At 42.7% G+C, this 15013-nt stretch overlaps 1 protein-coding gene and 1 long non-coding RNA gene across 3 annotated transcripts in view; one reads left to right on the top strand and one right to left on the bottom strand.

Annotated features, from left to right (window-relative positions):
* LOC145421845 (uncharacterized) overlaps nucleotides 1-15013 on the top strand; it is a 70924-nt gene that overhangs the window by 24720 nt on the left and 31191 nt on the right. The window lies entirely within an intron of this gene.
* On the bottom strand, nucleotides 3757-14389 carry LOC145419267 (uncharacterized). Of its 2 annotated transcripts, none has more exons than XM_080292690.1 (3): nucleotides 14178-14389; nucleotides 8021-8299; nucleotides 3757-7534 (listed from the first exon to the last, which is right to left on the bottom strand). In XM_080292690.1, exons 2-3 carry the CDS (start codon nucleotides 8265-8267, stop codon nucleotides 6990-6992), a joined length of 792 nt encoding a protein of 263 aa, XP_080148816.1. In that variant the 5' UTR covers nucleotides 8268-8299; nucleotides 14178-14389; the 3' UTR covers nucleotides 3757-6989. The 2 variants fall into 2 exon arrangements, with proteins under 2 accessions (XP_080148816.1, XP_080148815.1); XM_080292689.1 differs by lacking the exon at nucleotides 14178-14389 and adding an exon at nucleotides 9565-9710.

The raw sequence follows: 15013 nt of genomic DNA, 5'->3' as shown, positions 1-15013 counted from the left end.
AGTTTTAAATGCATGTAGACATTGAGGGTTCTCAGGAGGGGCCGTGCTGTACAGTACATGTACAGTGTCCATTTGTGTCTGTATCCAGGTTGGATGAGCGCCGAGTATTTGTATATGTGTGCATGAGGGTGGGAATGCATGTTTGGGTCTGTGTGTGCCTAGTCTTAGACTCCACCCCCTTGGAACATCTCAGGCCCTCCAAGGTATGGAGGCCTATTTCCCCTCACCACACTCCCTGGTTGATGAACTCAGACATCGGTGCATACTTGGTGTCCAAGGCTGGACGCTCAGGTCTGTACCAGCTCACTGCTGGTACGGCTGCTCTGTGGGGCCTGGTGCCCGTGGCTCGGTCGGGCCCCTTGCGGGGGCTCGATTCACTCTGGCACAGCTGGCTGCCGGCAGAGCCCGCGTGTACGTCACTGCCGCCCCCTCTGGCTTCTGCTCTGTGGCTGTTGGGTGACCCCTCATCTGGGGCTCTCCTCAGCTCTTCCCAGGAAGGTGGCACGGTTGCCCCTCCGGTGGTCCTCTTTGGGTGCTCGCACTCTGGGGGCCTCTGGATGTCTGGGGCCTGGATCTCCTCCATGCCTGCTTCATGCCCTGGGGGACGGGGCTGTGGCTCCCCACACCTTCTAGCAGATCGTTACATGGAGAAGCCTTTTGAATAGACAAGCACTCATCCACACAGGTGTTCACACACACAAGCTACACCTTTCTTGGCTGCTACCTCAAACCACATTGTGCGATGTCAATCTTGCGTGCTGCACAATCACATTCAGTATTTAATATTTACTGTTATTTACACTTAGCTAGATTATTGCAATGGTGTTGTGTTATTATGTTGCTCTCTTTTTTGCTTGTTTTCTCTTATTTTCTTCTCTCAACAGGTGACCTGAGAGATATTTTTTAAGTGCCCTTTCTCACTGTCCCTCTTCCCCTTTTCTTTCTTTCTTTCTTTCTTTCTTTCTTTCTTTCTTTCTTTCTTTCTTTCTTTCTTTCTTTCTTTCTTTCTTTCTTTCTTTCTTTCTTTCTTTCTTTCTTTCTTATCCCCCAGTCATGTCTGTCCTATCTGTAACAGCTGAAAATAAATTAAAATAAATAAATAATAACAAAGGTTGATCAAATAGACCAATATGGCAAGGCCGTGATGGTCCATTTGGTAAATTAAGTTAGTTGGGCATCTTTTTTGGCCTTCAGACAATAATTCTGATGGCTAAAAAACAAGAAAGAAAGAAAGAAAGAAAGAAAGAAAGAAAGAAAGAAAGAAAGAAAGAAAGAAAGAAAGAAAGAAAGAGAAAAAAGTAATAAAAATGTCTCTAAAACATCTTTTAAGATGAATCTTTTTATGACTGAGTAAAAAAAAATGCTAAAATTAGAGTGCAGTGTTGAGTAAAATGGTTTTATTAATATTTAATTGACCCTTTGAAATTATTTGTTGGAAGTCTTAAATCCCACTGAACAGGGGAAGAGAAAGAGACAGAGACACAAAGATAGCAACACAGAGGTAAATAAACATGGAGACAAGACACTGAGAATAAGACAGAAGGGGAAATGCCCAAAGTCTCATATCTCTGACAAGTTAAGTCACTTTTATTCATAAAAAAACCCAGAACTTAAATATAATTATAAACCACACATAAACATAATCATACACTCAACAAAAATATAAACGCAACACCTTTGTTTCTGCTCCGATTTGACATGGGATGGACATAAAGACCTAAAAGTCACTCCAGATACACAATATTACCATCCCTCCCAAACATTGTTCACAAATCAGTCTAAATGTGTGATAGTGAGCACTTCTGCTTTGCTGAGATAATCCATCCCACCTCACAGGTGTGCCACATCAAGATGCTGATCTGACATCATGAGTAGCGCACAGGTGTACCTCAGACTGCCCACAACAAAAGGCCACCCTGGAATGTGCAGTTTTTTGCTTTATTGGGGGTCTGGGGACTCAGAACCGGTCAGTATCTGGTGTGACCACCATTTGCCTCATGCAGTGCAACACATCGTCGCATGGAGTCTATCAGATTGTCAATTGTGGCCTGTGGAATGTTGGTCCACTCCACTTCAATGGCTGTGCGAGGTTGTTGGATATTAGTGGGAACTGGTACACGCTGTCGTATACGCCGGTCAAGCACATCCAGAACATGCTCAATGGGTGACATGTCCGGTGAGTATCCTGGCCATGCAAGAACTGGGACATTCTCAGCTTCCAAGAACTGTGTACAGATCCTTGCAACATGGGGCCGTGCATTATCTTGCTGGAACATGAGGTGATGTTCATGGATGTATGGCACAACAATGGGCCTCAGGATCTCATCACGGTATCTCTGTGCATTCAGAATGCCATCAATGAAATGCACCCGTGTTCTTCGTCCATAACAGATGCCTGCCCATACCATAACCCCACCACCACCATGGGCCACTCGATCCACAACATTGACATCAGCAAAGCGCTCACCCACACGACGCCACACACGCTGTCTGCCATCTGCCCTGAACAATGTGAACCGAGATTCATCCGTGAAGAGAACACCTCTCCAACGTGCCAGACGCCATCGAATGTGAGCATTTGCCCACACAAGTCTGTTGCGGCGACGAGCTGGAGTCAGGTCAAGACCCCGATGAGGACGGCGAGCATGCAGTTGAGCCTCCCTGAGACGGTTTCTGACAGTTTGTGCAGAAATTGTTTGGTTATGCACACCAATTGTTCCAGCAGCTGTCTGAGTGGCTGGTCTCAGACGATCTTGGAGGTGAACCTGCTGGATGTGGAGGTCCTGGGCTGGTGTGGTTACACGTGGTCTGCGGTTGTGAGGCCGGTTGGATGTGCTGCCATATTCTCTGAAACGCCTGTGGAGACGGCTTATGGTTGAGGGATGAACATTCAATGCACGGGCAACAGATCTGGTTGACATTCCTGCTGTCAGCATGCCAGTTGCACGCTCCCTCAATGCATGTGGCATCTGTGGCATTTTGCTGTGAGATAAAACTGCACATTCCAGGGTGGCCTTTTGTTGTGGGCAGTCTGAGGTACACCTGTGCACTACTCATGATGTCAGATCAGCATCTTGATGTGGCACACCTGTGAGGTGGGATGGATTATCTCAGCAAAGCAGAAGTGCTCACTATCACACATTTAGACTGATTTGTGAACAATGTTTGGGAGGGATGGTAATATTGTGTATCTGGAGTGACTTTTAGGTCTTTATGTCCATCCCATGTCAAATCGGAGCAGGAACAAAGGTGTTGCGTTTATATTTTTGTTGAGTGTAGAACAATTAAAAGTAAAACATACCAAAAACACATCAAATGGAGAGTGAAGCAAATATTATTAATAACAACAAATGCACATATTAATAATATAAACCAAAATCCTTCAATAAAAAGGCTACAAACAGAAACAACAATTTGAAACAGCAATAAGAAAACAGTGAAAGTGACTACAGATATAGACCTTCCTAGGGAGGCCTGAAGTGCAAACATACCCTCTACACTCCCTTCATAAAACAGGGGACCATGATTACCACCATAGTTGGCCGGTCTGAAGGCACTGACCTCAACTTCCATACAATGTTTGAGCAGGACAACCAGGACAGACCCACAACATACAGAGCCTTAAGTGACCGCAGGCAAATCTCATCCACCCCACCACCACAGTGATGGGCAAGTCTCCCTGCCCACTGTACAAAATGTGCTTCACAGACGTTGTTTCATGTTGTAAAGATTGTGCCTTAAAAAAATAGCCACAAGAAGTTTTAAAGAAATCTTTATTTCACTTTTAAGACACATAACCAACACCAACATACGAATCAACAGGATGAGCACATGCTGAAATTCAGTCTTCATGAAAATCAAGATTAAATCACAAAATGTTTGGTCTCATGTGTGTTTCTTTCCAGCTTTGACTCTGTGGAGTAAAACCTCTCCACTAAACAAAAAAATAAAACATCTCAGCAACTTTTTTGTCACCTCCACAGCTCAACACGATACAAATATCACATCAAATGAATGTAAATACGTGTTTCATCTTCATTACAGGTTTTAATGGAATATGCAACAAACAGAATTAGGGCTGTGACATATCATATGATCTGCAATAATACTGGTATAAATGTTTACAAAAAAGTGTGTTTAGAGGAACATCATGTGTTTGCATTCACCCCAATGAGTCAACCCCAGTCATGTCTCACAGCCAGAGCCATATGTCGGGCTCCAGTCACAGTTTGGTAGCTGAATGTTCGCAAAATATGCAAGAAAACTTTTCCCACTGAAAGTGAAAAAAGCAAACCTGTTACAACACTTTAAGCAAAAACACACTTGAGTACAACCGGGCTGTGAAGGCACGTGAGCAGGAGATACTAGCAGCAGTGATGTGCGACCCAAAGGTAAACAAATGATTCAACCATGCATCACTGGAGTACTCGCGAGTTACATTTCATATAACAGCAAGAGCAGTCAGTGGATGGAAATTACTGATGTGCTACACGGTGGAAAAGCAGGAGGTTAAAAAGCTCGACCCAAGATGAAACAAACCAGGTAGAATTTCTTTTCCTTATATGCAGAGGTGGAAAGAGTACTAAAATATTTTACTCAAGTAAAAGTACTATTACTTTGCTGAAATTTTACTCAAGTACAAGTAAAATTACCTGTCTAAAAATGTACTCAAGTAAAAGTAAAAAGTAGCTCATTTAAAATGTACTCAGAGTAAAAGTTACATAGTTACTTTTCTGTCAGCAGGAGGACAGCCGCTTCTGAGTAGTGCAAAAAAGGACAGTGGGATATAAATCTCAAAGTAGTTCTTTTTTAGTGAAAAGAAAAACTTTACAAATTAAAGTGCAGTGGCAGTTAAACTGCAAGTCTATACATGAAAATGGATAATGGTCACCAAACCAATCAACCAAACCAAACCGTCAGGTATCACAGTGTTTTCAATACAAAACCATATCATTCTTTCACATGAGAATGTGTTCTAAACTGTCAAATAAGAGAACAAGTACTGAACTGAACGGCAGCTGCTTTAAAAATGTTTTTGAATTTTTTAAACTTGGCCCTGCCCTACTGTACCTCTAGATTAAAGTTCCTTTGTATCCATCCTAGAGTGTTACTCTCTGAACTTCCTGTTAATTTTGAGGAGCAGTTGATTTTCAGAGTTAGTAGAGTTCATCCTTGCTCACTTTGCAGTGAACAGTAGTCCAGCACAGCTAAAGAGACGCTCGAAGGCAGCTGAGGCAGGCAGGCCAGTGTTAAGTTTGAGAGAAAGTTTTTTGATGTCCCTAATAAGACATCAATGCATTACATAGCTACCGCTGGTAAATTATACCAATATACCTCGTGGGGTTTTTTTTATTGGACAGTAACAGGCTAGTTAACGGGAGGTTGCAAGTGCTAATTAACAAGTAACAGAAGTCAGCTGTCTTTGACTAATCTAAGGTAAGTGAGCGCTCTGTTATTCTTTTGCCTGCAGTGTGAACATATGTGGGTTAAGTAAGAAAGTAGCCGCTTCTGTCTTTAATTTAACTATTTTTTTAAATAAATTCTTATTATTAACAAACAGGAAAAACGTAGGTAAACACATTTTCTTTTGGCAATTTACCAACCCAGTAAAAAAAATGTAAGTTGCGTGGACAACAACGTGCCCGATTACAGCAAGTTGCTAGTACCAACCAACGTTATCTGTGTTCTTCACAGATGTCTTAACTTAATGTGATTAATTTGAACACAGCCTTTTTGCTACCATAACGGTACGAGTTGTATTTAACTTACCTCCACATGCTTGCGCAGGTTTGATGTGGAATTTTTAAAAGCTGCTAACTCGGTCTCTCTGGGCAAACACAGCTTACACTGCATAATAAAGCTGTTGCCTTTCTTGCACTTGAAGCCGAAATGGTCCCTTAAATACGGCCAGGGGTTCACATCCGTTTCTTCGAGTTCAGGGTCAGCAGAATTCGACGGGGCTTCTTTTTTCACTGGATCCATAACACCGATGTCAGACTCCATCTTTAACGTGACCTTAGCGCCAATTTGTTCTACTACCCATCATTCCCTGCAGTATTTCCGAAGCGCAATGGTTTTTTTAATTTACTCAGTAACGGGTGTGATTGAAAACGTAGCGAACTACAATACTTTTTAAAAAATATACTTAAGTAAAAGTAAAATTACAGACTTGAAAAATGACTTTAAAAAGTACAAATACACAAAAAAACTACTCAATTACAGTAACGCAAGTAAATGTAATTCGTTACTTTCCACCTCTGCTTATATGACAGAATTGTGCAGGCTCCGCATTACAAGGTTATTTTGGATATTAAGCTAGAGTGTAAGCACTTGTAATACACTTTTCTTAAAACTTCCAGGAAAAACACCACTGAGGATACTTATGTGCTCATATTTCATGTATGCCGTGTCACTAACATTGCACTATAATGTTGTTCATAGAGTATTTAAAGGTAGAATGGGAGGCAGAGCCTTCAGCTTTTAAGATTAGACTTAAAACTTTCCTTGTTGCAGATGGGGGTCCCTCCCTGAGCCTGGTTCTGCTGGAGGTTTCTTCCTGTTAAAAAGGAGTTTTTCCTTCCCACTGTCGCCAAAACGCTTGCTAATAGGGGGTCATATGACTGTTTGGGTTTTCTCTGTTTTCATTGTATTATTGTTGGGTCTTTACCTTACAATATCAAGCACCTTGAGGTGGCCACATTTTCACACTTTGAATTAGCTAAGCTGTCATCAGTGACAGCAGCTCACTGGAAGAGAAAGATGGAAAATCCATCATTTACTTACACATATAAATGCTGCTGCCTGCCGAGCTGATAAAATGTACATTATTTTTTTTAAATGTAAGTTTCTTGAAATATTATTTTGAGGCTATATCTCCCACCCCTACATACAATAAACAATACAGAGTTTTTTAAGGAAGGAGGTCATCTGATCTGCTCTGATCTGGCTTCTCAGTGGACTGCTTCATCTGACAGTTCTCCCACTTTTAACTAGTGTGAATCCTCATGTGTCTTTGTAACTGTATCCTCTGAATGAAGCTTTTCACCTGTGTGGATTCTCATGTGAGTTTTCAAGTTTATCATCAGGCTGAATCTTTTTCCGCAGGTGCTGCAAGAATGTGGCTTCTCACCTGTGTGAACCCTCATATGTCTCGTTAGTTTGGATCTGTACTCAAAGGTTTTTCCACAAATCTCACATTTCACAAACTTTTTACTTGTGTCAGTTTTACGCTGACTCTCTGACACAGGAAAGTTGTCTTGCTGATCTCTGCTCTCTGGTTCAGGAGAGCTGGAAGAAAGGAGATGTTCACTGTCCAGCTCTGGCTCACTTTCCTCATAAGTAGGAGCCACCATGAAGATAATAATGCCTTCAGTCTCCTGCTTCACTACAAGCTGATCTATGTCCTGACTGGTGCAAGGTTCCTCCTCTTCCTCTTTTATCTGTGGAAGCTCCGGATCCTCCTGGTCGAGGCTGAAGTTTCTCTCCTGGTCCCCAAAAACCAGTTCCTCCTCACATTCATGCTGTTGTGGGAAAGCTGAGGTGACAAATGGACAAAATTACTTGTCTTAGATAAATATAGAAGTATAACAAGAATGACTACTCGGCAGTGGTGTCTACAGCTGTCCATTTCCAACTCTACAACAGAGTTTAATCAAAATATCATCCGAAATATCATCATATCATTTACCCAGACCTGGAAACTGTTAAAATAAGATTTCATGCACTCACTTCTAACACGTTAGTAAATTTCTATGCACCAATCACAGTTTGTCCACCAATTACTGTTGGAAAGATGTTTATGTAAATGATAAGACAAACATCAGACAGAAGGGGAAATTTAAAAGTAGGATTAAAATATGGGGATAAAAAGCAGCGAAGCTCTCAGAAAACCTCGACTAACAATCAGCTGAGTTTATTTAAACACTGGCCTTGAAGAACTCTGATGTGTTTCCAAAATATCTTTATTGAATGAATTAAAGTCATATTAATTTTTAGGTAAGACCATTACGGTTTTACATACCCCTGCTGTGTAAGTTCATTTCAGGTTTCCAGATGTTATCCAGCTGTCTGAGCTGCTCTTCTTCAGTCCAGATGAGGCCTTCATCCTCCTGTTTGAGTACAATCTTTTCTACGTCATCGCTGATGCAGAGTTCCTCCTCTTCCTCTTTGATCTGTGGAGGATCTGGGCCCTCCTGGTCCAGACTGGAGTTCCTCTCCTGGTTGGAGACCTGCTGGTCATACAGGCCCTCCTCTTCCTCACACTTCATGTTAGGGGGAGATCTTGAGGAACAAAGGGTCACTGAGGAAAAAGGTTAATAATGTGATGACAGGAAAACACATCTGAGCAAATATAGTCCACTCTGAGCATGTCCTCATATGGGAGTGAAATTTAAACTGTACAAATGTGAAAAATGAAAGTGTAAGTTACTCTCGAGCTCTGATACTCTTATTAGGAAAGTTCAGAGTACAAATCATTCAGGTAGCTGCTGCCAGCTTCACGCTGCAAGTAAATGTTTGTCATTGTTGTAGATTAAACTGAAAATCTCACAGTGCCATAGCAGATAAGTACCAGTCAGGTTTCACAGCCAGTCATTGCACAGAATCAACCCAACTAAAGTCATCAGTGATCTGAAGATTATTAGGGACTCAGAGTTTCAGTCTTAGTTCTATTTGATCTCATTGCTGCCTTTGATACTGTTGATCATGACATTTTAAATCAAAGGTTTCATCATTTAGTTGGTTTAACTGGACAGTTCTCAATTGGCTCTCGACCTTTGACCCAGTTAAACCTCTCAGGTCATCAGGTTCAGATCTGTTAACTGTTCCCAAAATCAGATGTAAGTGTGCTAAGAGTGTGTTCAGTTACTGTGCTCCTGTTCTTTGGAGCATGCAGCCATAGTTTGCCTGCTGTGGCTGCATTCAAAACTAACAACTATGTTTCCATGCTTTGTGAATAACACTGACATCTGTGAGATTTGAGCTGATTTAGTTCGAGTTAAGACTGTTTATTAGAACATTACAAAGTTATTTTAAAAACTTCATCATTTTCTTGAACCCAAATATAATTCAGTTGAAAAATATACATTTTAAAATGAGGTGAGGATGGTGGGGGAGGCACGATGGTCTTGTAGGGTTAGACCCTGATTAAGGGGTATTTTTGAAAGTAAAGCCCATCTCTCAAAGTCCCTGCCGGCCTGCCTCCACCTCGGGAAGCCTGTGGGTGCAGACGGACGTGAGGAGCACCACAGGCGGCAGAGGACTGTCTGTAGCCCCGGAGTGAGGGTCAGAGAGCCGAAGCAGACAGCGAACTGTGGCACAGTGCAGAAAACAGAAGCTTTCCCTCCCTGCCTCCTTTATCTTAATCTTCTAAATAAATCTTCTATAAAGGCACTTTCTCTCGGTCTCAAGGTTTGTTTAATGCTAAAAGTTTACCGTAAAAAAGAGACGCACTTGTGTGATTAGCCGCTCCCTGATTTCAGTATGTTAGCCTACAAGCTGAGCTCTGATCAGGTCCTACATGAGTTGTATTCTTGTGTTAGTCCACTGAGACCATCGCAGTTTTACCTGTTATGCGTAACTTTATCTCGGGTTTCCGGCTGATATCCAGCAGTCTCTGCTGAAGGTTGATCTCATACTGGACGATCAGACGTTCTGTTAACCTCAGAGCAGATTTCTTCTGCAGCAGTCAGCCGGTCTCTCCACTATTGCTTCTAAACGAACAATAAAAAAAATGTAATTATAGAAAAACACTTCTGAGAAGATAAAGTTTTAGTTAGATAGAACGTTGGACCAGGTGTACACCAACATGGCGAATGCGTACAGAGCCCAGGCTTATCCCCACCTGGGTCTGTCAGACCATCTCTCCCTTCTGCTACACCCAATATACACACAAAAGATCAAGAGCACTGGGATTACAACCAAAACCGTGAGAACATGGCCGCAGGACGCTATTCCGATGCTTCAGGACTGTTTCCACTGCACAGACTGGGATGTATTCAAGGTGCAGGACACTGACAATCATGTCGCATTGGACAGTTACACCTCCACTGTCTTGGACTACATCTGTTTCTGTGTGGACAATGTAACAACTTGGAAACGATTCCGTGTGTTCCCTAATAATCCACCCTGGATGACACACGGAGTTCAACAACTTATTCGAACAAGGAACAACGCTTTCAAATCCGGGGACCAGGAGGCATACAGTGCTGCCAGGGCCAACCTGAGAAGAGGCATCAAGACTGCCAAGCAGCAGCACAGGAGGCGTATCGAGGCCAGGTTTGAGAACAACACAAACCCAAGGCAGGTCTGGGAGGGCATCAGGGCTATCACGGACTACAAAAGAAGAACACCATCACCCTCAGCCGACAGTTCTACTCTGGCTGAGGATCTAAATCTCTTTTATGCCCGTTTTGACAGGGAGAACACCGACCCTGTCCTGTCCCCTCTCCCCTCAACCGACCCTGCTCCGGTCCTGAGCACTCATGAGCTGAGGCGTGTGTTCCGGAGCATTAACACCAGGAAGGCGGCCGGGCCGGATGGAGTGCTGGGCCGGGTGCTAAAAGACTGTGCTGCGGACCTGGCGGACGTCTTCACCTCTATATATAACACCTCGTTGTCCTGTTCACTGGTACCATCCTGTTTCAAAGCAGCAACCATCGTTCCCATCCCAAAACAGTCAAATGTCACATGTCTGAACGATTTCAGACCTGTGGCACTCACCCCCATTCCCGCCAAATGCCTGGAGAGACTGGTCATTAAACACATCAGAGCTGCTTTTCCACCATCCCTGGACTCGCACCAGTTTGCATACAGGGAGAACCGGTCAACCGAGGATGCGATCGCCACAGTGCTGCACACATTACTGAAGCACTTGGAACACAGGAACACCTATGCACGGCTCCTCTTTGTAGACTACAGCTCGGCTTTTAATACCATCCGGCCATACAAACTCCGTCCCAAACTCCACCAACTGGGACTTAACTCCTCTCTGTGCAACTGGATTGTGGACTTCCTCACTAACCGTAGACAGAGTGTCAGAGTGGGTAAGAACACCTCTTCCACCCTTGTGGTCAACACCGGTGCCCCTCAGGGGTGTGTTCTGAGCCCTCTGCTATACACTCTCTTCACCCATGACTGTATTTCCTCCTGCGCGTCCAATCTCATTGTTAAGTTTGCAGATGACACTACAGTGCTCGGACTTATATCCAACAATGATGAGACAAACTATAGGACAGAGGTGCAACAACTAGAGTCATGGTGCCACGACAATAACTTGGTCTTAAACACCAAAAAGACCAAGGAGATCATTGTAGATTTCCGGAAGAGGGGTCATAACAACCATCTGCCTCTCTTCATTGGCAGTGAGGCGGTGGAGAGGGTGAGCAGTTTTAAATTCTTGGGGGTAACTGTGACCGAGGACCTGTCCTGGGGCAACCATATCACCTCAGTTGTACGGAAGGCCCAACAGCGCCTCTACTACCTGAGGAGACTGCGGAGCGCACACATTCCCAGATCTCTGATGTTGAACTTCTACAACTGTGCCATCAGCAGCGTTCTGACGTATGGATTTCTAGTGTGGTTCCCCAGCTGCACCAAGGCCGATCAGCAAGCACTCCAGCGGGTGGTGAAAGAAGCTGGCAGAATTATTGGAACAAGTCTGCCAGAGATCAGTAATATCTTCCCCACTCGCTGTCTGAGGAGGGTGCACAGTATCCTGCGGGACCAACATCACCCTGCGCGCCACCTTTTCCATCTGCTGCCCTCAGGGAGAAGGTACAGGTCTATACAGGCCAGAACATCCAGACTGGCCAACAGCCTGTATCCACAGGCTGTGAGGCTCCTGAACTCTCTGCCCCCCTCTCACGGACAATAACCATATCCAACTTCTTAATAGCAATGAACTGGTCTGCATTGGTGCATCATATCTTTATTCTCTTCCCCCTCCTGCCCCCCCCCCCTCTTTCTTAAATAGATAACTATCATATCTGATATCATATCTCACAGTACAATAATATTGAATGGGTTGCATTGTTGTATTTTGTCATGTTTCTCAGGTCTTTGTCTGAATTTCTACGAACATTATTGCTAAGGATTGTCTTATTGCATTGGAGTCACACTGGGTTAAATATGTACACTTGGGTTTTAAGGGGTATTTATTATTTTCTTCTTTTTTTTGGGTTGTATGGAAGCCCCAAACGCAATTTCATTGTTCTTGACAATGACAATAAATAAATAAATACTAAATACTAAAGTCTGTCATGAGGGCATGTTGCTCACATTTGCAGGTGAAATTAAAAGTGTGTAAAAATGAAGTTATTTGTGCACTCTGATGCAAATGAGAACTTGAGTTCTGACATTTTTCAGCAACATTAAGAGTAAAAAAAACCTTTCAAACAAAAAAGAACTCACTTATTACTGACTGACTGATGATCTATTTTGGAGTTGATCTCGAAACTGATCTACATCTTGATATTTTTCAAAATAATCTTCACTATTGGGGGTGGCTGTAGCTCAGGCGGTAGAGCAGATCATCTACTGATCGGTTCGATTCCCGGCTTCACCTAGTCTGCATTTCAAATATCCTTGGGCAAGATACTAACTCCAAGTTGCCTCAAGTTGCTCTTTGATCTGTGGAATGTGTGTCTGAATGTTGGTAGAAAGCACTAAGAAAAATGTGCTTGTGCGAATGGGAGTGAGTGGGTGAATGCACAAGTTTTGTAAAGCGCTTTGAGTGCTCAAGATTGAGTAGAAAAGCGCTATATAAGAACCAGTCCATTTAAAACTCCCTGTCATGTTTTCACGAATACACATTAAATAGATCTGACTGATACAAACTGTAGGTTTAATATTAATGTTAACACTTCAGAAAAGCCATTACAGTTTTACCGCTGGTCTGTAAATCTTTCTCAGGTTTCCAGATGTTATGCAGCTGTCTGAGCCGCTCTTCCCCGCTCCAGACGACGATGCCTTCATCCTCGTGTTTCACTACAAGCTGTTCTCCCTCTTGACTGATGCAGAGTTCCTCCTGTTCCTCTTTGATCTGTGGGGGATCTGTGTCCTCCTGGTCCAGATTGAAGTTCCTCTCCTGCTTCCAGACCTGCTGGCCAGCCAGATCTTCCTCCTCCTTACACTTCATGTTGATGTGGGACTTGAGGAACAAAGTAAAAAGAAAAAGATTAGACAGGTAAAGGTGCAGCCTCAGTCAGCAGGGCTGTACACTGTGAGCATGTTGCTCACATATGTGAGAGAGGTTTGTACAAATGTTTCAGAAGCACCATGTGACTCCCTCTCTTTGTTGGAAAGTCTTATTAATTCACTTTATAACTATTACTTTGAAGATAAATTTCTACCATCACAAAAATATTATGACCTCTTTAAAAACAAACAACGGCAACTACATGACTTAAATTCCATGTTTAGATGAAGGTAATGGTCAATGCCTTTTGACAGGGGAAAAACCTCCACACAGAAGAATCTTACTTGGCTGAATCATAAATTATTCACCATGATTAAAACTGCAGATGAGCAATAATCTGCATTTTATTTTAGCCAAAGAGGAATGTTTCTGTTTGTCTGTGATCTGACTTTTTCTGCTGGCTCCAAATTTCATTTTATCCTGTGTAAGTTTGTTTCTCTTCCTGTTAACTAGCAAAGTCAAAATCACCTTGATTCATTTAACTTTAATTCAATTATAAATGTAATCATTTTATTGAACAATTAATTTCATTTCAATGAAAAACAATTACTTAAAAGAAAGAGATTAAGTTGGAGAGAGACATGTGGCCATCTTTTAGTGAGTTAGACCCTGATTAAGGGCTATTTTTAAAAGTAAAGCCCATCTCTCAAAGTCCCTGCCGGCCTGCCTCCACCTCGGGAAGTCTGTGGGTGCAGACGGAGGTGAGGAGCACCACAGGCGGCAGAGAACTGTCTGTAGCCCCGGAGTGAGGCGTCGTGAACCGAAGCAGACAGCGAACTGTGGCACAGTGCAGAAAACCGAAGCTTTCCCTCCCTGTTTGGTTTTGATGTGTCTCATGAAAGTCTATTGTTAAAAGTTGACCTTTAAAAAAAACGGACGCACTTGTTTGATTAGCTGCTCTCTGATTTTAGCCTGTTAGCTTACAGACTGAGCTCAGATCGTTCCTGTGTTAGTTCATTGAGAACATCACAGTTTTACATACCTGCTGCGTGACTTCATCTCGGGTCTCCGGCTGATATACAGCAGTCTGAGCCAGTGGCGGATCTCATCATCCTGGACGACTGTTTTTAATGTTTTTAACCACGGAGATTTCTTCTGCATCATCAGTCTCTCATTGTTAAACTCTCCCAGAAACTGAAGACAGTTGTGCCATTTCCGCGCTTCTTCTTCTTCTATTGAGTAGACGGCAGACTACACATGTCCAAGGGTAATACTGTCCTCCTCAGGCCATTGGCATCAAGTCAAAGCCTTAAAGTCTGGTACTTTGCGCATGGTCATTTTTTACGAACAGCAGAATCACAAGACAAAGCGTGCCAATGTTTATACTTTTCACTGTGACTGCCAAATAGATGAAAAAGTAGATGTTAAAAAACAACTTATAGTTTTGTCATTGGGCTGGTAGAAAGCTATGAGTTTCTGTCCCTTTGTCTGACCTTAGAGACTTATTTTAAAAGGAAACATTACAATCCTTTAAAGCAAGTATTTTCACCTCTGTTCCCCCCTCTGTACTTAGCTTTTTTGTTGTCATGTCAGTAATTGTCCAGTTGATGGCTCCCTTGGATCACAAGCCTGTCTCATGAGTCCAAGTGAATATATTCTTAATAAACAGCTTTGAAGAATTTGTGACCAACTTTGTTTAATTCGGAACATCATCATCATGAGTCAAACTCACTCTTGGATCTACAAAATATTTAACAAAAACAAACATCACTGAATCATAAGGTATTTGCTCCAACTCTTAGTCCAGAAACACATGAGTGAACTAGATCAGCTGCTCCTCCAGTTCAGCTGTGGATTTATATCATTATTTATATTTGT

Source organism: Astatotilapia calliptera, chromosome 18, assembly GCF_964374335.1.
Source record: "Astatotilapia calliptera chromosome 18, fAstCal68.1, whole genome shotgun sequence".
NCBI lineage: Eukaryota > Metazoa > Chordata > Actinopteri > Cichliformes > Cichlidae > Astatotilapia > Astatotilapia calliptera.
This window is presented reverse-complemented; position numbering and strand designations above follow the sequence as displayed.

Coding starts and splice junctions, on each gene's coding strand:
- LOC145419267 (XM_080292690.1), bottom strand. CDS start 8,267: ATGAAGTGTGAGGAAGAGGAGGGCCTGTATGACCAGCAGGTCTCCAAC. Junction 7,535..8,020: donor AATGAACTTACACAGCAGGG/GTATGTAAAACC, acceptor TTGTCACCTCAG/CTTTCCCACAACAGCATGAA.